This window comes from Camelina sativa, chromosome 10 (genome assembly GCF_000633955.1).
Source record: "Camelina sativa cultivar DH55 chromosome 10, Cs, whole genome shotgun sequence".
Lineage (NCBI taxonomy): Eukaryota > Viridiplantae > Streptophyta > Magnoliopsida > Brassicales > Brassicaceae > Camelina > Camelina sativa.
In genome coordinates, this window is record NC_025694.1 from 21,461,784 (window position 1) to 21,484,827 (window position 23,044).

Here is a 23,044-nt window from a genome sequence, read left to right on the forward strand (position 1 = left end):
TCGTCAACTTCCGCTTGTCTCTCACGACGAACCCTTGGTTGATTCTGCAACACCGTCGTCAACGCAGCTTTGATGGCGTGTTGAAGAGCATCGTGCAAATTGTTCGTGAAGTTCTCCTAGGTTTCACGGAACTCAGCTTGGTGGTCTTCAATCGTGGGTTTGCGGGGAGCCATCGTCGAAGGAAGAACAAACACAGGACCGAACATTGATTGAGGAATCAAAGTGCTGGAATCTGATACCAACTGGAGTAGCGCAGGGATAGTAAAACAAATTCAATTGTTTAGTCTGTGAATACCCAAACAAATAAGCGTTCTTGAACTCGTTGAGAACCTCTGTTCTAGCCGAAGACAAGAGAGAAAGAGTTTTAAAGCTCTGTTTTTATTAAATCAAAGAAAGTTGTTTAACATTCAAAGAACTAATTCTCTTATATAGAGAATAATCAAATATCTAACCCTTCTAAGAATTGTAAAGTTCCCATTATGCTATAGCTAAAATTAAAAGAAAAATACCAATTTGTAATGTTAAAAATAAAAAACTGCAGAATAAAGAAAAAGAGAAATCTTCATTTAAGTCGGTACCGCCTTAACACGTGCATCATTATCCATCTAGGCTTCCTAGAGTAAAGCTTGAGAGCATAATTTCAAATGTGAGTATGCATTTGGAATCACACCCCAAGTTTATTTCTTAATAAACAAAATATATCATTGACCATAATATAGGGAGGTCAATGATATATAAGATATCAATGACCATAATTAGGCACCTAGCAGTAGAAATTGACCATGGTTACTTTTTTTCAATTTTCATCAAAACTGTTGATGCCAACAAAAATAAAATAAAACTAATAATAAGAAGACAAAACAAAATTGTATTAAAATGGTTGGGTGCCGGGAAGTATTCGTTGGAGTATGAATATTTAAATGCTTCACCGATCTCTCTCTCTATGATTCTATAGTCATCAAAGATTTAAACTATATTATCTTTGATAAAATCCCTAATTCATATCTTTGAAACTGATAAACAAAACAAGAAATGGCCTCTCAATTGCTTTTGCTTCCAAACCCATTCACTAAATCAGTCTCAGCTAAAATTTTCTTTACTGGTAAGTGTACTTTTGATCTTCATTCTTTTAAGTCAAAATTTATTCTGTTTTGTTTCTTTTTTTTTGGCATTAAAGTTCAATATATGATGTCTTGATATTCTATTATTTTATTTTATTTTAATTTGATTAGGTGATTATCAAGGATTGAATGATTTGACGCTGAAAAGAAGATCAACTCAACCAACAAAGGTTTCTAATGGATTTAGCTTAAGAGCAAAAGCAACTTCGAGATCTACTCACAACAAATCATTCGTTGAGATTCCAAAACAGTGGTACAATCTTGTCGCTGATCTTTCAGGGAAGCCTCCACCACCGTTGCATCCCAAGACTTTTCAACCGATCAAACCCGAAGATTTGTCACATCTTTTCCCCAACGAGTTAATAAAACAAGAAGCAGCACAAGAAAGGTTTATTGATATCCCTGAGGAAGTTCTTGAAATCTATAAGCTTTGGCGTCCAACTCCTCTAATCAGGTTCTTGTTTTCAATTCTTATATATGTTTATGATATACACTAGAAAGTGATGGATATGAATAATATTAATATGTATTAAGGCCAAGATGTCATCAGTGTTTCCTCTAATCAGGTTCATGTTATCAAATCAAGTAATTTTTGATAATTTTGATTCATCTGTTTGCTTTTGGTTTTAGATAAGATACTTCATGCTTTGATGTTTGCGTATGCACGTTGAAAATATGTCCTACGGAAAACTAAAAATGTGTTTTTTTATAAAAAATGTTCTTATCTAAATGCAAATATAAAAATAGCTGGCCTGGACTAGGAATAGAAGCATTAGGTGTCTTAAGATCATTGGGTTGTACTGGAGCCTTTTGGTCTGTGGGTGAGTTAAAAGTATCTTGCTTAGTTTATTGATTTTCTAATCCAGAGTCCAAATCTATTCTTTTTAGCTGAAGTATCTTTGGTTACTCCATATGAATTTCGTGTTCTTGGTTTGGTTTTAGAGCAAAGAGATTGGAGAAGCTTCTACAAACACCTGCAAGGATCTACTTCAAGTATGAAGGTGGTAGCCCAGCTGGTTCACACAAACCCAACACTGCCGTTCCACAAGCTTATTACAACGCGAAAGAAGGCATCAAGAACGTTGTGACAGAAACCGGTGCTGGCCAATGGGGCAGTTCTTTAGCATTTGCTTCTAGTCTCTTTGGCCTTGACTGCGAAGTAAGTAAGCATATAAATATTAGATTCTTCCAGTGAATTTTATACATTTTTGATAATTGTTCTGTTTCTTTTACGTTATTCCAACATTATAGGTATGGCAAGTAGCCAACTCGTATCACCAAAAGCCATATCGACGGTTGATGATGCAAACTTGGGGAGCAAAGGTTCATCCATCGCCATCAGATCTCACTGAAGCAGGTAGAAGAATCCTCCAGTCCGATCCATCAAGTCCTGGAAGTTTAGGCATTGCGATTTCAGAAGCTGTTGAAGTTGCTGCGAGAAACGAGGATACAAAATACTGCCTAGGGAGTGTACTGAACCATGTGTTGTTACACCAAACAATTATTGGAGAAGAGTGCATTCAACAAATGGAGAATTTTGGCGAAACACCTGATGTGATTATAGGGTGTACTGGTGGAGGATCAAATTTTGCTGGTTTGAGTTTTCCTTTTATCCGGGAGAAACTCAAAGGCAAGATGAATCCTGTTATAAGAGCGGTTGAGCCCTCGGCTTGTCCTTCCCTGACCAAAGGGGTTTACGCTTATGATTTCGGTGATACGGCTGGATTAACTCCTTTGATGAAGATGCATACTTTAGGACATGACTTCATTCCTGATCCTATCCACGCCGGTAATAAAATAAGCTTTAACCCCAACATTTTAGACACAAAATGTGAAGAGTTCTACTTTTGGATACTTAATTTCTTGGTTTCCTCACTTCTTGATTTTTTTTTCTTTCTTTTTCATTTTGTTCTTCTTTATCTATGCCAATGATAAGCAAGTTTAAAACCCAAGATAAACACACTTCAAGGCTTCTCAGACTTCTTGCTTCTTGTTTCTTGTTTCTTGATTCTTGATTTCTTGTGTTCTTGAAATCTTGTTTTCCTTTTGGCTAATTTGTTGTGTTTTATATTTTGGTTCGTTTGACAGGTGGATTACGGTACCATGGGATGGCACCCTTGATTTCACATGTGTATGAACAAGGTTTCATGGAAGCAATCTCAATTCCTCAAATCGAGTGTTTCCAAGGTGGTTCTTCGTCTAGTCGCGACTACTCAAATCTCACCAACGCCTCCATTAGCTTTAGTTAACTTTAAATTTTGTATCTTCAGTGAACTGTAATATCAACTTTCCGGTCTAATTTTCTTGCAGGTGCAATTCAGTTTGCAAGAACAGAAGGTATAATACCAGCGCCCGAACCGACTCACGCCATTGCTGCAACCATAAGAGAAGCTCTCCGATGCAAAGAAACAGGAGAAGAAAAAGTGATACTAATGGCAATGTGTGGACATGGCCACTTCGACCTTACCTCTTATGACAAGTATTTACGAGGCGAATTGATAGATTTATCATTCGGCGAAGAGAATATACGAGAGTCTCTGTCCAAGGTTCCTCATGTTGTTTAGCTCCTATAGTACTGGTTTGATATTATTATAAACTTCGTTGTTAAAGAACAACAATTATAAACTTGTTATGAACTTTATTATAAGCTTGGAGGTAACAAGATATTTATTGAGAAGAATCAAAAGAGAAGAGATCTAGAGAGATGAGTGTATGGACTTTAGAGAGAAGCTAGAGAGAAACTAGAGATAGAAAGACTTCTCACCACTCTCCTTCTCTTTTACATAGCTAATATTTTATAGAGGGAGGAGACAAAGACAAACATAGAAGGGTTGATGACAAGTGGTGAATCAAGTAAACAAGTGTCACATGCATTGCATGAGGCGGGATACTTGTTGTGATGGATTGCATGAAGGAGGGACACTTGTGCTAATGTATACTCACACAATTTTATAACACTCCCCCTTGAGTATCCATCACCAGTGATGAGTTACATACTGCCTCATTAATAACCTCATCATGTAAAAACCCAATGAGATAAAAACAATGACAAGGGAAAAAGAGTACAGTAATGTAAACTCCCCCTCGAAAAAACTTCACAGATCTCGTAGATGCCGCATTCCAATATTATGAATATGCTTTCTGAATGTTGAAGTAGGAAGTGCCTTTGTAAATAGATCTGCTTCATTGTTGCTTGAGTTGATGGACTGACTATCAACTTCTTTATTCTTCTCGAATTCTTGAGTGTAAGAGAGGAATATGTCTTGTTTTGTCACTCTTGGTGTAGCTTCCTTTGATTTGGGCGACATATGCAACATAGTCTTCATAACAGTGTTGTTGCCTTTTAGTTGCTTCTTGCTAATGGGTCTCAACAAGCATTAACTAGCTGATGCTGATCGAACCCTCAGTTTGAAGTTCTTCGCTAACATGTTACGAGGCTCCAGTCTTAGGCATGTAACTATTGGTTGACGTTCGGGCATCATCTGAGCAATTATAGATTCTTGATATGGCATATGAAGCACAATTATTTTGGCATGACTTGAATAAGCGACGACCAAAGTCTGTTACTAAAACGTCACGAAGTCGTTGTTTTTCTATATATCTTTATATAGATCCAATATAAATCTTCCATCTGCAAAAACAAATAAACCAAATTCGGGGTTTCTAAAATATAATAAGTCCAAGTCAATCATACATTTGCAACAGAAGATACGTTTTAACTCATCTCAAAATCTACTCATAGAGAATGAGTTATATTCTGCAACGAGATTAGTAGAAAATGCTATGCAAAATTCATAAAATATATAAATGCTCGTCACCATTTATATATGATTTTACATGACTATATATATATGACTTCCTTTAGAAGTGATTAGTATAACATCTAGTTCAATAGATGTTTATTTTGGAAAATCTGGAGACATATTTGTCTTTCCAAAATCTTTTATTCCAATTACTTTTCAAGAGTTTTGATAATGTTCAAATTCATCACTGTTATGAGTTCTCGAGAACATAATTATGATATCATTTATTTTGTGGGATAAGCTCTTGAAGCATCCCATGAAGCGTATTTCAAGTCATATCATCAGTTTTGTTTGATATAGGGTATTTAAACAAAATAGTTTTGTTATATATCATTATACCCTTTTGATGTTTGAACCACTAGTCCAAAATACTACTTGTCTTTCATACAAGTTTAATACAGAGTTGAATGACGCTTTTATTTATTGGCACCAAGATATGTCTCTAGACGCTCACCGAGCGGAGATTTATGATCCTCATTAATCACAATGCGGCCTAGATCATTTTTATTGTCGACATGTATGTCTTTGGTTCCATATTTCCCGTAATGACATGGTTAATCGAGATCTCTTTAATCATTATATAAATGATTTTATACAGGTACCTGATTTCATTATTAACCATATCAATCGGTTTCTCTACTTATCTAGAGAAGTATCTTGATCCTCTTTATGAGTCTATGTGCCCCTCTCTAGGAGTCTATTAGCTCTTCTTAAAGAGTCTATCTACTCCTCTTTACTCTTTTGAGAGTATAATCTTCTTTTTAATTTGCTTTTTTTTCTTTTCAAAGATTTTATTTATCTTAGGAACCAAAGTACTCTATCACGTTTCCTATGTGTCATAGAGTTAGTATGTCATCCGTCAGAGACATTTTATTGGAGCATTTCTAGCTGGGATGTAAGATTTCTCAGAATTACAAGTTCATATTCATTTATGTGAGGATCAATAATTATATGAAATCTCATCCATCTTTTTTTTATTATTATTTTTATTTGATTTACAATAGATAATTTGAATAGTGATCTTTTGACCTTTTGAACTTACAAGTTCATATATATTATATTCATTTTTTCAAAGATCCAACACTATTCAATGATTCTCCTATAATGAAGGAGAACTTTTATCATCCAACATGATGATATGCAAATGTTGCAATACGCACATCTCTCTCATAAGATGACTCTATATTATTAGAGCGGAGACTCATCTCCCGCATCTATATATTTCATCCTCTTTGGATGATATTTTTATGCGATGTAGAGGAGCATTTACAACATATATCACACACGCATAAGATTCAAAATGAAAAATATTTAATCTCCAACCATGAATATATAACATGGGAGAAATATTTCTTACGAACCGTTAGCCTCATATATAATATATTTTACATGCAAAGTTGCATGTTCCATGTAAAAACATAGAGACTACATCACCATGAATCGTTTTGCAATCTCTTGGAGTTGCACTATGAACGAATCATTATAGCTCATTTTGAGAGTGAACATAATGGATGTTACACTTTATTACATGTGACATATATGTGATAATTTATGGGATATGACTTCACCAAAGTTAAATCGCTATGAAGTGTGAAATTCACCAAAGTTTATCAACTTATTATCAATTTGGGATTCTTTAATTCTCCCCCTCGAGATGATAACTCTTGGAGTTCATTCATCTCGTACTGAATGCCACTTAAGGATCAACAACATACCGATTTTGGTCATGTGTATTATCTTAGATCCTTATAAGATGTAAGATTAGTATTACCCCTCTCAAGATGATGACTTTTATGTCCATTCACTTTTGACCAAATCTTATTTTACATCGTTTGTATTCGGGGTTTAATATGGGGAGTAGAAAATAAATGAACCATCATATACATTATGAGGTTGTTTAAACAAAAATGGTGATTTTGGCCAAGATTATATGACTATGGAGGCATAGCTTACCAAATTATTAAGGAGGAGGCATACAACCATCGACTCCGTAAATAATAAATTTAAATTTAAATGAATTTAAATAAACTGAAATGAATTCAACATAAATTAGATATTACCTCAGAAAATATGAAAAGAGTCATGCAATGTTTGAATAAACTTCTTTTTCTTTATTATAAATTTCAATGATATTATATATCATTTTTTAGATCATGATGGCTTGACGAGTTCTGCTATTCTTAAAGCAACAATTAGTAAATTTCATATTTATTATCATTTTGCCATCTTTGTTTGCATAATATAATTATATATACATGCGTGTCTCCAATATGGTCGAACATGCGATACAATATTTATTTATAGTCTCAATATAATAATTTTACGCACACAAAATGTCTTTGAAACTGCATGAGTTTATTTGAGACTTTGGAGAACACTAGACATCGATAATTATGAATCTGATGCCTTTGAAAGTCAAGAGACTAACTCATCTAGACCTTCAAATTATTTTTGCACTGTCTAAAATATATTTACATGGGCTTAATATATTCTCATAAGAAAAATATATTTTTGATCTTAAAGACATTTCATTGTCTTTAAATCTCATATAAGATATATTTATTATATAACGAATAAAAGAAATAGATAGAGAAATTTAGAAAATAAAATAGAAATCATAGCTTCCCATGTAAGAATTGAGGAGGCCTAATTTTCATTTTAATGAGGCAAAGACAAAGCCTTTTATTTGATCATAAATTAGGCAGAGCCTTTCATATAAAACAAACTTTCCGGAAAGGACATAGTTTTTTATTAATTGTGAAGTAGGCAGAGCCTACCATATATAGCGATAAATTTGGAAAAGACAAGCTTTTATTTGATCATGAAGGAGGCAAAGCCTACCATATATAACGATCAATCCGGAAAAGACAAGCTTTTATGTGATCATGAAGGAGGCAGAGCCTACCATATATCTCATGATCGGTCCGGAAATCACTTAGCTATGCATTTGATTGTAAAGGAGACAAAGCCTACTACTTATAAGAATCAATCCGGAAAAAGACATAATCTCACGATGCCTATAATATTTATGTTCTATAAACATAAATTGAAACAATATAAATTTACTCACCTCGTAAAAGCTCTAGCAGTAAAGACATCATGATGATAACGTGTTATGAACTATATTATAAGCTTGGAGGTAACAAAATGTTTATTGAGAAGAATCAAAAGAGAAGAGATCTAGAGAGATGAGTGTATGGACTTTAGAGAGAAGCTAGAGATAGAAAGGCTTCTCACCACTCTCCTTCTCTTTTACATAGCTCTTATTTATAGAGGGAGAAGACAAAGACAAACATAGAGGGATTGGTGACAAGTGGTAAATCAAGTAAACAAGTGTCACATGCATTGCATGAGGAGGGATACTTGTTGTGATGGATTGCATGAAGGAGGGACACTTGTGGTGATGTATACTCACACAATTTTATAACAAAACTCTGTTTTTCTTTGTTTTTTTGGCTTTGATATATTAAAAATAAATGTTTTTTAATTTAATTAAAACATTTAGTCAGAGGTGGATATGGAGGAATTCTCAAGTTTCTCATTGACTTTGATTTCAAGGAATGTAAATGTGCTTGCAGATAGGACGACAAGTTCATACTCAACCGCATGCAGTTACCTATGTAAACAGTTCTTCTTCCAATTGGCTCGTTTGAGTCAATCTTTCATATTTGTTGTTAAAAAAAGAATAGTTACTTAGACTGAACACAGAGATAAACCAAAGTCTTACTTGTTCCATAAAGTCTCCGTAGCAACATGACCATCAAGTATATCCTAAAGAAAACAAAACGAAAGAAAAATTCTAAAGAGAAAAATAAAAAGAAAGGGAAAGCATAGCTAACCCCATTGGGTTGCCTCCCATGAGCGCTTGTTTAGAGTCGCGAGCCTGACTGTTCTGCTGCTCAAGCAGCCCGGAGGTCCATCAAATGGACGATCGAATCCTCTGTTGGAGCATGTTCAGCAAGATATGGCTTGAGGAGTTCGCCAATAACCATAAGCTCCTTTCCTTCTTGGTTCCCCAGGAAGACGGCACCGTAAGCCATAACTTCTTTGATCCAGAAGGGTCCGAACCAATGAGAGCGTAGTTTGCCAGGAAACATCTTTGGAACAATTTTCTTGCCATGCAATGCCTTCGTCCGTTCCTTGTATATTTTGGTTCTCTCATATGCGTTCATGCGGGTCTCATCAAGTTCATTCAGCTGGATAAGGCGTTTCTCGGCTGCAGTCTTGGTGTTGAAGTTCATTTGCTTAGCCGCCCAAATTGAGTTGTACTCAAACTCAACAGGAAGATGGCATGATTTCCCAGATACCAACTTGAATGGTGTGGTTCCGATAGGCGTCTTATAAGCAGTCCGGTAGGCCCACAATGCGTCATCAAGTTTTGCAGACCAATCCTTTCTTGTAGAGTTCACTGTCTTCTCCAAAATGCTTTTAATCTCACGGTTTGAGATCTCAACCTGCCCACTGGTTTAAGGATGATATGGTGTGGCAACCTTTTGTGTAACTACATGCTTCTTCAACAGATTCTGAAAGAGCGTGTTGATAAAATGATTCCCTCCATCACTAATAACCTCTTTAGGCACATCAAACCGTGGAAAAATTATATGCTTAAACATATTAAGAACCACCTTTGAGTCATTGGTTGGGCTTGTCAATGCTTCTACCCATTTAGAGACGTAATCCACTGCCACAAGTATGTAAAGTTTGCCTTAAGAAGGTGGAAAAGGCCCCATGAGGTCGATTCCCCAACAATTAAACACCTCAATTTCTAAAATGAAGTACTGTGGCATCTCATTCCTTTTGCTAATGTTCCCTCTTCACTGGCAAGCATCACATCGGGAGAAAAAGTCGTGAGCATCACGGAATAGGGTAGGCCACCATAGGCCGACTTGAAGTACTTTAGTCGCAGTTTTGAATGTGGCAAAATGTCCTGCATAATTTGATAGGGCAAAGGTTGGGATCGGCCAATCCAGAGACAAGAAAGGTTGATCCTCCATGTTCGTCAGTGGTCTCCACAGAAGAGACCGGATCGGCCAATCTGGTTGCTGGATTGGGCAATCCAATTTGTATGTTGAGGAACAAGACTTCACGTTCGAGGTGCACTGCAGCGTCAAGTGCCTCTGCCATTCTGGCAGTTTCTTCAGCCAAGTAACCTAGCTCTGGTTCCTCCTTTGTCAAAGCTACCGCCAAGTTGTCATTCAAACAAACCTCTTCATAGATCTTGGTTGTTATCTCCTCGACCGTATTAATCCAGAAAGTCTGGCCATCAATGGTCGGTTTCTTAGCCGCCTTCTCCAAATTGAATTGCAGTACCAAATCATCCATATGGAGATCTATTTTCCCTCACGGACATTTATCATTGACCAGCAGTAGCCAAGAAGGGCCTACCAAGTAGCATAGGGTCTTGAGATTCCTCATCGAGCTTCAGAACAATAAAGACTGTAGGTATATAGCAGTTCCCAATCTGTATTGGAAGGTTCTCCAGTAACCCTTCTGGACGTCTAGTAGAACGGTCATCTAGAACGAGGGTGACTTGAGTCGGCTTAAAGGTGTACAATCCCAGTCTAGTCACTACGCTTAGTTGCATCAAGCTTACACTGGCTCCAAGATCGCATAGACAATGATTGAACTTGAGCTCACCAATCGTGCAGGGAAGAGTAAAAGGACATGGGTCTCCACACTTCTATGGCATTCGGTTTTGGAGTGTGGCGCTACACGCATGCGTAACATACATCACTCATTTTTCCAAACTGAGCTTAACGGTCAGGATTTCCTTCATGTATTTCTTGAGAGATGGAACAATTCGCACTGCTTCGATGAAAGGTAGTCGGACCTGAAGCTCTACCACCACTGATTTTAGCATCGCATATTCTCGCTCTTGTATCTTGGTCTTATGGCGGGTCGGAAAAGGAAGCTTGGGTGTATACGGCCGCTGGGGTTTGTTATTTGGCTCTTTATAAGACTCCTTAGTACTAGAAATATCAACATCATCCACATTCTCTTGAGTATTGCTGATGGGGTCATCATTCTGTTCGCACACCCCGGTTCGGCCAGTTTGCTCGGAGGATCGATAAGTCCTTTTTGTCAGTTGTGGTCCTTCTATCTCTTTCCTGCTTCGAAGAGTGATGGCGTTCAGGAATGAATTTGGGTTGGCCTCAGAATTGCATGGTAGTGTTCCTGGGGGTGCCTTGACTCTTGCTTAAGCTTGTGCCACCTGATTTTCTAAGACCCTCACGTGAGTGTTCGGCGTTTTGATTCTCCCATTCAGCTCCGAATACATGTTGTCTATCTTGACGTTAATCTCTCTAGCATTTTTCTTCTGATTATCCATCAGAGCCTGCATCATCTGCTCTAGTTTGCTTTCTTGTGGGGCAGCAGGTTGTTGTTGGGGTGCTTGAAAACCTTGTGAGAATCTGTTCACTTGAGGCTTTTGCTGAAAGTTTGATCCTCCAAATCCTGTCCCCTTGGCTTGAAATCCTTGTGTGAAGTTGTTATGCTGAGGTCGCGGTGGGTAGATTTGATCCTGAGGATTCTCAACATTAGTGCTTCGGTAGGATAAATTCAGGTGGTTTCAGAAATTCTGATTAAAACCGCGATTCTGAAAATTTTCTTGTCCTCCTATGTAGTTAAACTCCTCAGTTACATCTTGAGAGGCATCAACCCCAAAATCTGCATACACTCCATTTTGCTCTTCACACATGTTGACACTTTTGTGGTCTCTTTTTAGGAGGAGATTTACCTTGGTCGTGAAGTCTTTGATGGCATCAGTCTCAACAGCATTGACTCTTACCGATCGGTCATAGTCTGTACCATGGTTGCTGTTGCTTGCAGCGAGATTCTCAATCAGAAGATTTGCTTCATTGGCGGTGTTAGTGGAGAAATCTCCTCTGCTAGCTGTGTCCAGCGCCATCTGGTACCTTTGCTCAATACCTCCATAAAAATTGTTCATCAAGTTCTCTTGTGTGTAGCCATGATGGGGAAAGTCCCTCAAGTATTCTTTAAATCTCTCCCATGCTTCGCAAAAAGTCTCCATACCGCCTTGTGAGATAGTGGTGAATTTTCTTCTCAATTCTACTGATCGAGACTTAGTGTAGAAATGATTCAGGAAAGCGGCTCTACACTGCTCCCAAGTGGTGATTGATCCTGGATCCAGGAGGTTCAACCATCTAAGCACCTTGTCTCCCAGAGAAAATTGGAAAAGTGTCAGCATAAGGTAGTCGTAGGGGACACCATTGGACCTCGTCGTACTGGTCAATCTTTCGAAAGCTTCTATGTTATCTAGAGGAATTTCCGACGATATCCCATTGAACACATGATTCTGAAACAAGTTGATAAGGTTGTGCTTGATCTCATAATCTTGTCTCGCAGGAGCTGGTGGCTGGATCGCAGATCGATTTGCAAACAGCCTGTTGTGAGCTTCATCATCCCTCAAGGGGGCTTGCCTTGCTGGTGGATTCGGATCAGCTTTGTTTCGCTCTTGTGGGAGTTGTCTTTGCTGTTGTCAAGCGATAGCTACTTGAGGGTTGGGTTGGCGAGCCTCCATTTTGTTTCCGTCAGCCATAGCGTCGGTCTGGATTTTGGCTTTTCGGTTTTCGCGTTCAAGCTGTGCTAACTCCTTGTTTCCCAGATTACGCAAATCAGTAGGCTTGTGGCTTCTTGTTTGCATGCACCTGAAACAAAATCACTGTTGTAAAGCTAACATACTTCCGCAGGATTACTATCTATGCAATTAAATCTGCTAATCCCTAAACCGTCCTTTGGACCTAGCAAACCAAGCAAGCAATAAAAGTTTAGGTTTGATCTGTTCACAAGGTTCCTAAACCTGAAATCTAAAACACCTTAGTTATAAAATCATAAACCCCCTTTAAAACCCAAAACCCAATAAGAAGACTACTCAGACATGGAGAAACAGAAACAACAAATTAAAGATGAAGAAAACATAATTGAATTGCAAAAAGAAGTAAAAGAGTTCAAAAATCTTCTCCAAAGAAGTTGAAAGGATTAGAGATCTTCTCCCAAAGCTTACAAGTGCTCAATAGTTGTGAAGAATAAAAGGTGTCTTTCTAGAGATCGAGCCTCGTGCTTAAATACTAAAATAAAACCCTAAAAGTTAGTTTAAAACAAGAAAAGAAAAGTTGATTCGAGTACAAGATCGGTCGATCCCGTATGAGGATCAACCGTTCCTGGATGATTTTTCTGTGTTTGCTCCATCTGCTTGCTAGTCCGACCATTCTTCACCAAATTTGTTCCAGATGCTTGTTTTCATCCCAAAACACTCAGTTTCCTTCCAAAGTAACCTACAACCTGTACAGACTCACAAAAGACTAAAAAGACTCTAAAACACACTTGGACTCAATAAAAGACTCAAAACAAGTGTAAAAACTATGGTTAAAATCCTATAAAATACATACACATCATTGACACATGTCGCAATCATGTTAAGCAGTAATTTGGACACACATCAATATCTTATTGATACAATTGACACATGTATATCCTCCTGCTTGTCTTTGCTAAGTATTCTTTCTTCGTAGGCCTTGAATCTTCCTACTATGTCTTCAAAACTTATTGTGATCAAATCCAATACTTGCTCGTGAGAAGCTACAAGATAAATAAACTTGCTTCTAGGAAGACTGTTTAGGAACTTTTTCACCAGCTTAGGTTCTTCAATTGATTCTCAAAGTGATGTAATCTTTGTTGCTATCTCGTATAACTTTCCCGCAAAGTTATCGACCTTGTCTGGATCCACCATCCTTAGCTTCTCAAATTCAGACATGAGAGTCTGTAATCGTGCCTCCTTGACACGATCTGCTCCCAGATTCCTTGACTTGATTGAATTCAAAATATCTCTCAGAGAAGCCAAATCACCAACTTGCAATATAAGAGCTTCTGTAATAGATTGAAATAACAGTGCTAGCAACATCATTCTTGTCAGGGTCGGCTGAACCTATTTCGATTGTTTTCCAAATTTTATGAATCTGCAGCATGATCTTCATCGTCATACACCATACTGTGTAATTTGTGGTGGTAAGTAGAGGACATTGAATAGAGACAGCCTTGTCCCACTCTTTTGGACGTGATGAGGCTGTGATTTTTCCCATCATTAAGATCAAATCCACAACTCGGATTGCTTTAACCTGATGCTCTGATACCAAATAATTCGAATAGAAACTTAGCTTTGTGTATAAAGAATAACTCTCTTTTTAATGTTTAGAAAATATCTCTCTCAAAACTAAACACACAAAGCTCTCTGATCTCTCTTGTATGATTGTCACAACTTAACAACCATATTTGTAGAACTAGAATTCCTTTACTCATCCTAAAATAATTATAAACCTTCTTTTTCTTATTCTTAATGTAATTACAACTTTCCTTTTAGCTTATTTATTAACCGACTTCAAGCTTCAAAGTTTATCCAAAAGGCATTGCCTAAATTTCTATATGTATGTGTATGTAGCTCAGAAATGTATTATTGAACCAAAACATAAGATGCATTTGTGACAAATGACAATGTGGTTTTGCAACTTGGGTAAGAAGATCAACACTAGCTGGAGAAGCTATTGCAGACTTGAATTTTAGGAACCCAAAAATTATATTACGTGATAGTACTGTCGAAAGACACTTATACAAAACAACATAGGAGACGCTATAAGTAGAAGAGATTTGAAGATACGATGTCATGAAAACATGAGTTATTGATTACATGAGATTGTCGCAAGACACGCACGCCACACAATATGAGAAACCAAAGACGTAGTAGAGTGAAGAAAAAAGTAAGAGAGCATTAAAAAGCAAATTTAAAACCGTTGGGTAGAACATGGATCCCGAGTTGATGAAGCATGTTACTGGATTTTCCATGGAACCCAACGATCTGGTGTTTATCTTTGTGAAGCACGAAGGTTGGTGTTTTACCGAATCCAAAGTGTGGAGAGTCTATTTTGTCGGTTTTGAACCTAAGCATGGTTATACCTCCTGATTTATCATCATATGTACCCTCCACTGAGATGATTTTTTCAAACGGATCCAACTTGAACTGCAAAACAAGAAAAACATAATACATGAAGAATGATAATAAAGTTAAACTATATATCTTTAAATTAGGAAAATTGGATTAATGACCTCGTCGACACGAGTTATCATGGTTTTAGTTCCATGATCATCTCCAATGACCAAACGAGCGCTTTTGAAGTACATAAACTTGACAAATCCTATAACGTTTTCGCTTAGTCCAATGTAAATCTTGTCAACACTGTTGAAAGTACCACCATCGTCCCAAGAAGCTCCTCTATTACCACCTTGTGCTTCTAGTTTCGTTGCATCAGGAGTAGGAGGGAACGGGCTGTAATATGCTCCTAGAGCATTAAGAGTACTCAAACCAACATTATCATATCCATGGAACCCAACAAGAGCGCTATCATTCTTCCCCAGCACAAATTTTTTACCATCAGACACTTCCCCAAATGTTGGAAAGGTTCTGTTTTTTGATGTTTTGAAAATCAATGAAGAAATCCACGTCGTCTTAAGAGTCGTACTTTTCAGATTTATTAAGGTCCCCTCCATTTGGATAGTCAAGCACAAATTGCAATCACAAAAAGCTTTGTATAAGCGCCTCAAGAACCGATATATATATATATGTATATATATGAATGGTCGATAAATANGAAAGACACTTATACAAAACAACATAGGAGACGCTATAAGTAGAAGAGATTTGAAGATACGATGTCATGAAAACATGAGTTATTGATTACATGAGATTGTCGCAAGACACGCACGCCACACAATATGAGAAACCAAAGACGTAGTAGAGTGAAGAAAAAAGTAAGAGAGCATTAAAAAGCAAATTTAAAACCGTTGGGTAGAACATGGATCCCGAGTTGATGAAGCATGTTACTGGATTTTCCATGGAACCCAACGATCTGGTGTTTATCTTTGTGAAGCACGAAGGTTGGTGTTTTACCGAATCCAAAGTGTGGAGAGTCTATTTTGTCGGTTTTGAACCTAAGCATGGTTATACCTCCTGATTTATCATCATATGTACCCTCCACTGAGATGATTTTTTCAAACGGATCCAACTTGAACTGCAAAACAAGAAAAACATAATACATGAAGAATGATAATAAAGTTAAACTATATATCTTTAAATTAGGAAAATTGGATTAATGACCTCGTCGACACGAGTTATCATGGTTTTAGTTCCATGATCATCTCCAATGACCAAACGAGCGCTTTTGAAGTACATAAACTTGACAAATCCTATAACGTTTTCGCTTAGTCCAATGTAAATCTTGTCAACACTGTTGAAAGTACCACCATCGTCCCAAGAAGCTCCTCTATTACCACCTTGTGCTTCTAGTTTCGTTGCATCAGGAGTAGGAGGGAACGGGCTGTAATATGCTCCTAGAGCATTAAGAGTACTCAAACCAACATTATCATATCCATGGAACCCAACAAGAGCGCTATCATTCTTCCCCAGCACAAATTTTTTACCATCAGACACTTCCCCAAATGTTGGAAAGGTTCTGTTTTTTGATGTTTTGAAAATCAATGAAGAAATCCACGTCGTCTTAAGAGTCGTACTTTTCAGATTTATTAAGGTCCCCTCCATTTGGATAGTCAAGCACAAATTGCAATCACAAAAAGCTTTGTATAAGCGCCTCAAGAACCGATATATATATATATGTATATATATGAATGGTCGATAAATATTGTTACTTGAATTAGTTTAATAGAAATCCAAAAAAAAAAAAAAAGAATTAGGTTAATAGAATCATGACCTCCTTTTCATTTTTAAATCACGTCGGCACGCATTCCTCCTTTACACTTTTCCGCCATTATCATACTCAAACCTGACACTATATATAGTACCTGTACAGTCGACGTACACCTTTCTTACGCCATCATAATTACAACCATCATCCCAAAGCAATCCTCTAGGATCACCTTGGTATTCCAGTTTATTAGGAGTGGTATTAAGAATCCGATTCACCGGAGAATACATCGGAGAAGAAGAAGAAGCAAAGAACCACTACCGGTTCTAACAAACTCTCTCAACGAGAACTAAATGTGTATATTACAAAGCTTAACCATCATCGATCTTATCTCATCTCCTTATATACTAGCATGTATTAACCAAATTAATTGAACCAGGATTAACCGGTTGTTAATCAGTCAATAACCAATCCTCATGTATCCTAGTACTCCCCTCTCAAGTCTGTAGCTTCCAAGGTGTCTGGTTCGGAAGATACAGACTTGATAATGACATCTTAGAGAGCAATCCATAGAAAGGACCTGGATGGAGTGGTTTGATAAGAAGATCAGCATGTTGATTCTCCGAAGGAACGTGAAAGACTTTAAGATGTCCAGCTTTGATCTGATCTCGGACTGTATGACAGTCAATTTCTATATGTTTCGTCCGCTCATGAAAAACAAGATTCCTGGTAATATGCAGAGCCGACTTGTTGTCACAGTAAAGCTTAGCAGGACCTGTTACCGGAAGGTGAAGATCCTTAAACAGCTGTTGTAACCATATGATCTCACAAGTCGCTTGAGCCATACTACGGTATTCAGATTCTGTGCTGCTCCGACTGGTGGCACCCTGTTTCTTAGACTTCTAGGAGATAAGTGAGTTACCAAGATAAACACAATATCCAGTGATAGATCGTTGAGTGCCTTTACAATTCGCCCAGTCAGCATCACAAAAACCATTTATGCACAGTTCAGAATCAACAGAGTACATTAAGCCTTGTCCAGGATTAGCTTTGATGTACTTGAGTACCTTATGAGCCGCCTGAAGATGAGTGTCAGAAGGTGCAGAGATGAACTGACTAAGTTGATGGATAGCAAAGGTGATATCCGGCCTAGTGATAGTGAGATAAAGAAGTCGACCAATAAGTTCTCTATAGGAACGAGGATTATGTAAAGGTGTTCCCATTCTGGTTGTAAGATGTAGACTAGGGTCCATAGGAAACCTACTGGTAAAACTTGTAGGTCGAATTCACCATAAAGGGTATCCACATTGGCTAGCCGCATACTAAAAAGTCAAGTTGCGGGAACAAATCCTGGTCATTTTGAGGGGGTCAGGTTTATGATTTATTGTTTGGATTCATAGTTAGGATAAGTCGTTGCGTTATATATAGACAAACTCATGGGAAAACTGCAAAAATCAACCCAAACTATTTCTCAAACGATTTTTCATACCTCAACTTTGGTACCCTGTAAAAATCAACCTAAACCATCCAAAAATTCAAATTTTAAACCTAAACTATGTGAATTTGGCCGATTTCAACGTCTATTTAAACTGTGTTAATTAGCGGGTTAACGGTGCTGAGTCAGATAACACTGTGGCAAACACATGGCAAGAATTTCCATACGACGTCGTTTTAGTTTTAAAAATAGTATAAAATCACATATTATAGGATTTGAACTCGGGTGGAAGAAGCCCAAATAAAATTAACTTCTCCGCTATAACCACTCGGACACATCGACTTATTGGGTTTTCTTTTGTAGGATAAATTATTAAACAGAGTTATCTGTAGAGCAATAATTTGGACTTGTCGGGCTTGTCATCTTCGTCTCTCCTCTCTGCCTGCAATCATCTCTCTTTTGTCGTCACAAGTATCACTTCCTTTAGCGAATCGTCCGCTTTGTTCATTTAACGTCGTTTCTTCTTCTACTATGCCGAGGAATCTCCAGATCTGTGGACTCCGGCGAAAAGTGTTTGGTTTCTCTCCGTCGAAGCTATTGACCTCGTGTCGTTTTCAAATTAAGAGCAGAGACAACCTTTCTAATTTCGATTATGATTTGCCAATTTATGAATCAAATTGATATGAATAAATCAAATTGTTCTTAGCATGATTGTTATTGGAAGTACTTGGGGTTAACATGGGCTTCTTTTCCAGTTTGATTTTTGGATTCTAGAGCTTTTGTCCCGGCGGCTGGTCTCAGTCCCGATGGGAAGCAAAAGAAGAAGAGAGAAAAACAAATAGGATATATATTGACGCGTTGTGAGCTAGTTTATAATGAATCAATATGGCGCAGTGGTATGAGAGTAATTTTAGTGGCTAATGCTCCGCAGGTTCGAGTCCATCTTCTAACCAACAATATTATTTTCACTTCAAAACGACAACGTTTTGACTGATTTTAATTTCATTTGTTTGTCAGTCATCTGACTCAGCACCGTTAATCCGCTAATTAACACCGTTTAAATAGATGTTGACATCGGCCAAATTTACATAGTTCAGGTTTAAAATTTGAATTTTTGGATGGTTGGTTGATTTTTACAGGATACCAAAGTTCAAGTTTAAAAAAGCGTTTTGATTTTTGCCATTTTCTCATAGTTTGTATAGATTTAGATCTAGGTTTCTTCTATCTAGTGTCATATATAGTATTGTAAATTTTGTCATAATATTCTATAAAGTTAGTTAGTTATATCCAACTTGTGATCATTAAACAATTTTTAACTTTTTTTAATCTTTTTCTATTTTTTTTTTGTATTGAACACAATTTCGATAATATAGTACATATGTCCACATTGAATGTTATTTTTTCTTTACTGTTTACTTGTGTTTGTATTGTATATGAATTCATACTTTTTTTTTCTGTCCTATGATTATTCTTGAGAAATTGGAAGAAATAAGGCAAAAAAAAAAAAATTATATTTAACTTGCTAACCATTATAATCATCAAAAGGTTATATAGGATGTATTTTAGGTATTATTGACAACTTCATCTTTATAACCATCACGCTTAAAGCCACCATCCCTACCACCACCAGCCATTGCCCACCACTTCGACCACTGCTCCGGCCAGCCACCACCCACCACTCCGACCACCGCTCCAGTCAGCCACCTCCGATCACCAATTCCGGCCAGCAACTTTCGGCTAGCCACCTCCGACCAGCCACCTCCGTCCACTCATCTCTGGCCAGTCATCTCCGGCCAGCCACCACCGGTCATCCACCTCCGATCACCTACCTGCGGCCAGACATTTCCGACCACCCACCTCCAACCAACTGAGAATATTTTGGTAATTTCTCTTTGATCTTTGGTTAATCACCTAATATCCAGATTTAACGTGCTATATTCTTCATTACATCCCAGTTTTGGCGACCTACCTAATTCACCCATTATTCTTTCCCTACTTGCTTGCATTTTTTTATGAGGCCTCTAAATAAACATTAAACTCAGTCACATAAATTATTCAATAAATCATTACCCAAAGACTTAAATGGTGAAGTCTTCTCGTATTATTGTTTTCCCATATTGTATTTCTTTTTATGTGATGACGGTTTTACTGTTTTGCCATATTGTATCGTATTTACAGCGGCCGTACATACCGTAGTTTAGTACATTGCGTTTAGTTGATTATTGTTAAAGTTACTTCTACATATTCGTTTTTTTATTAAACGAATTTATGCAGTTACAATTTGTTTGGGGGCTTAGTATTAGTAGAATATAGACATATACACAAACCAATTCATGAAACCCTTTTTTGTTCTAAAATACTAAAATTGGAATTAAATTATATAATACTAAACAAATGTAAAATAATAATAAAAAGTACAGAAAATTAAGCCGCAGCACCGCTGGTTATCTCGTAGTTAAATAACATATACCATAAGTCTTGTGTGTCGTATTTCTCAAGTCTTTATTAAATAATATACCATAAGCGTTGTTGTGTGTCGTATTACCAACGTTGGATGTTTTACCTACTTTATGTTATAACCACAGTATTATTTAACTCTCTTAATGATTATTTATCTAAGTTTTATTTATTCAAGTGGTTAAGGTCTTAAGGATGGTTGAAGACAATTGGTTTGAGATATCTCCCTATAAAATGGCGCTCTAAGTCCCAACTGTTAAAGCCATCCTATTTTCCTAGTTCCTTCCCATCTCTACCTTCTTCAAATTTCCAACCAAGAACAATAATGACGAACCATCTTCAAGAACCTTTAACCACTTCCCCCAAACCGGGTCTAACCAAAGAACAGGAACAACTTGACGAAAAGTTGATGAGCTTGCAAGCGTTCAGGATCGCCAACTCATTGGCTTTTCCCATGGTTTTCAAAGCTGCCTTGGAGCTTGGCGTCTTTGACACAGTCGCTGCGCTAGGCAAAGACGCGTGGCTCTCCTCTTCCGAGATAGCTTTTGCTCTCCCTACCAAGCCCATCAACCCAGAGGCGCCAATCTTGTTAGACCGGATGTTACGGTTACTCGTCAGCCACTCGATCTTTAAGTGTCGTGTAGTTGAAACCGGGGGTAACGATCAAACCGGAATGACCCAAAGGGTATATGCAGCCGAACCCATTTGCAGGTTTTTCTTAAACCGCGGTGATGACTCGGGTTCGCTCATGACCCAATTCATGTTGCTCCAGAGCGAGGTCTTTTTCAAAACTTGGTACGTGCCTTATTTATTTGCAGATCAGCCAATTTATAGTAGTTGATAGCCTCAATTGTATCAAACCGGCTAATTGATAATCTTTGAATTAATGTTACAGGACACATCTGAAGGATGTGATACAAGATGGAAAAGATGCATTCAGTTCTGCCCATGGCATGGGAATCTACGAATACATTGAGTTGGACGAACAATTTGCTGGTATATTTAACAAGGCAATGTCAGAATCTTCTACCATGATCATGAAGAAGTTTTTAGAAATATACAAAGGATTCAAAGATGTAAAGACTTTAGTTGATATCGGAGGAGGACTTGGCACTATAATGAATCTTGTTACTCGCAAGTACCCTGAAATAAAGGGCATCAATTTCGATTTAGCTGCAATTATAGCCACTGCTCATGTTTATCCAGGTACCTATCATTTAATACAAATTTGACAAGTACTAAACTGAATGGTGTTTTCCATAACCTTTTTATATATTTATTTATCTAAGTTTATTTAGTCCTACTAAAATTTGTTATATATAGGAGTGGAGCATGTATCAGGAGATATGTTTATAGAAGTTCCAAAAGGAGATGCAATCTTCTTGAGAGTAAGTTATATATACAACTACATTTAAATGAAAAAGGTTAATGGATAAAGTAAATATATTTACAAACTAACTAATTAAGATGGATAAAATGTTTGTAGCGGATGTTACGTGATTGGAACGAGAAAGATTGTGTAAAGATACTAACAAACTGTTGGAAGAGTCTGCCGGAAAAGGGGAAAGTAATAATAGTTGACACGGTTGCACCATCAGAACCAAAGAGGGACGACGACAATTTCTCTAACATTGTCTTCGGTATGGACATGTTGATGTTAACACAATGTTCCGGTGGTGAAATGAGGTCATCTTCTCAGTTTGAAGCTTTAGCCTCTGCTGCGGGTTTTCATAAATGTGAAATAACTGATCTTTCTTATACGTATTCTATTATCGAATTCCACAAATAGATTCAGAGTTTACAAAAAAATAAGCAATACTTGATTTTGCGTGGGAGGAGATTATGAACTCAAAAAAACATGTTTTTTTTTTTATTATTCTTTTTAATTTTTTGTAAGAAAGATTTGTGGTTTTGGTTGTTTGTTTTTCTTTCAAGATTGTGTTGATCATTTGATAAGATGTTTGTATTAAGGCTGTGCAATAAAGTCCAGTTGGAACATTGTACTATATACCAATATTGGTGAGTATTGTACTCTATGCTTAATATTATTAGTTTTTTTATTTTTCTAGGACATTGTAACATTGTACTCTAATTCTAAACCAATAATAGGGTAATCTATGCTTATTATATTATTCTTTATTTTTGGAATATTGTACTCTCATAAGTTCCAATCAGAGTTTATAAAAGAACACAAAACTTTATATTATTTTTCTTCATATTATCTCTTTGGTTTGTACTTATATATAGAGAAACTGCTTTGTCATCCCCGTGTTCTCCTCTTCTACCTAAACTTACTCTTTGTCTCTTTCAATGATGAACGTACCGGAGGTTCATCAAGCCCACGCTCATTGAATCCGACCATGCTACATCTTCATCCCCTCCCCCTCCCTCTGTCTCTTCCGGTGGTTTCTCCCAGTGAGGTGTTTCTCAAGAGTTACCAGCCTCCAAACGCAAAATCTGAGACTGCAAATCGCCTTCTTTACCTTGTGTTACATCCTTGCCACCTGTGTCCCTTGAAGT

General features: G+C 37.2%; 2 protein-coding genes across 3 annotated transcripts; both read left to right on the forward strand.

The window, feature by feature from the left end:
- Positions 909-3,824, forward strand: LOC104719520 (tryptophan synthase beta chain 2-like). The gene is made up of 6 exons (XM_010437459.2): positions 909-1,102; positions 1,233-1,575; positions 2,064-2,280; positions 2,373-2,910; positions 3,210-3,308; positions 3,432-3,824. The coding sequence occupies exons 1-6, from the start codon at positions 1,033-1,035 to the stop codon at positions 3,683-3,685; spliced, it is 1,521 nt and encodes a 506-aa protein (XP_010435761.1). The 5' UTR covers positions 909-1,032; the 3' UTR covers positions 3,686-3,824.
- Positions 19,504-22,592, forward strand: LOC104719521 (indole glucosinolate O-methyltransferase 1-like). Of its 2 annotated transcripts, XM_010437460.2 has the most exons (5): positions 19,504-19,948; positions 20,703-21,319; positions 21,420-21,730; positions 21,848-21,912; positions 22,011-22,313. In XM_010437460.2, the coding sequence occupies exons 2-5, from the start codon at positions 20,850-20,852 to the stop codon at positions 22,311-22,313; spliced, it is 1,149 nt and encodes a 382-aa protein (XP_010435762.1). In that variant the 5' UTR covers positions 19,504-19,948; positions 20,703-20,849. The 2 variants fall into 2 exon arrangements, with proteins under 2 accessions (XP_010435762.1, XP_019086692.1); XM_019231147.1 differs by lacking the exon at positions 19,504-19,948 and having other exon boundaries at positions 20,850-21,319; positions 22,011-22,592.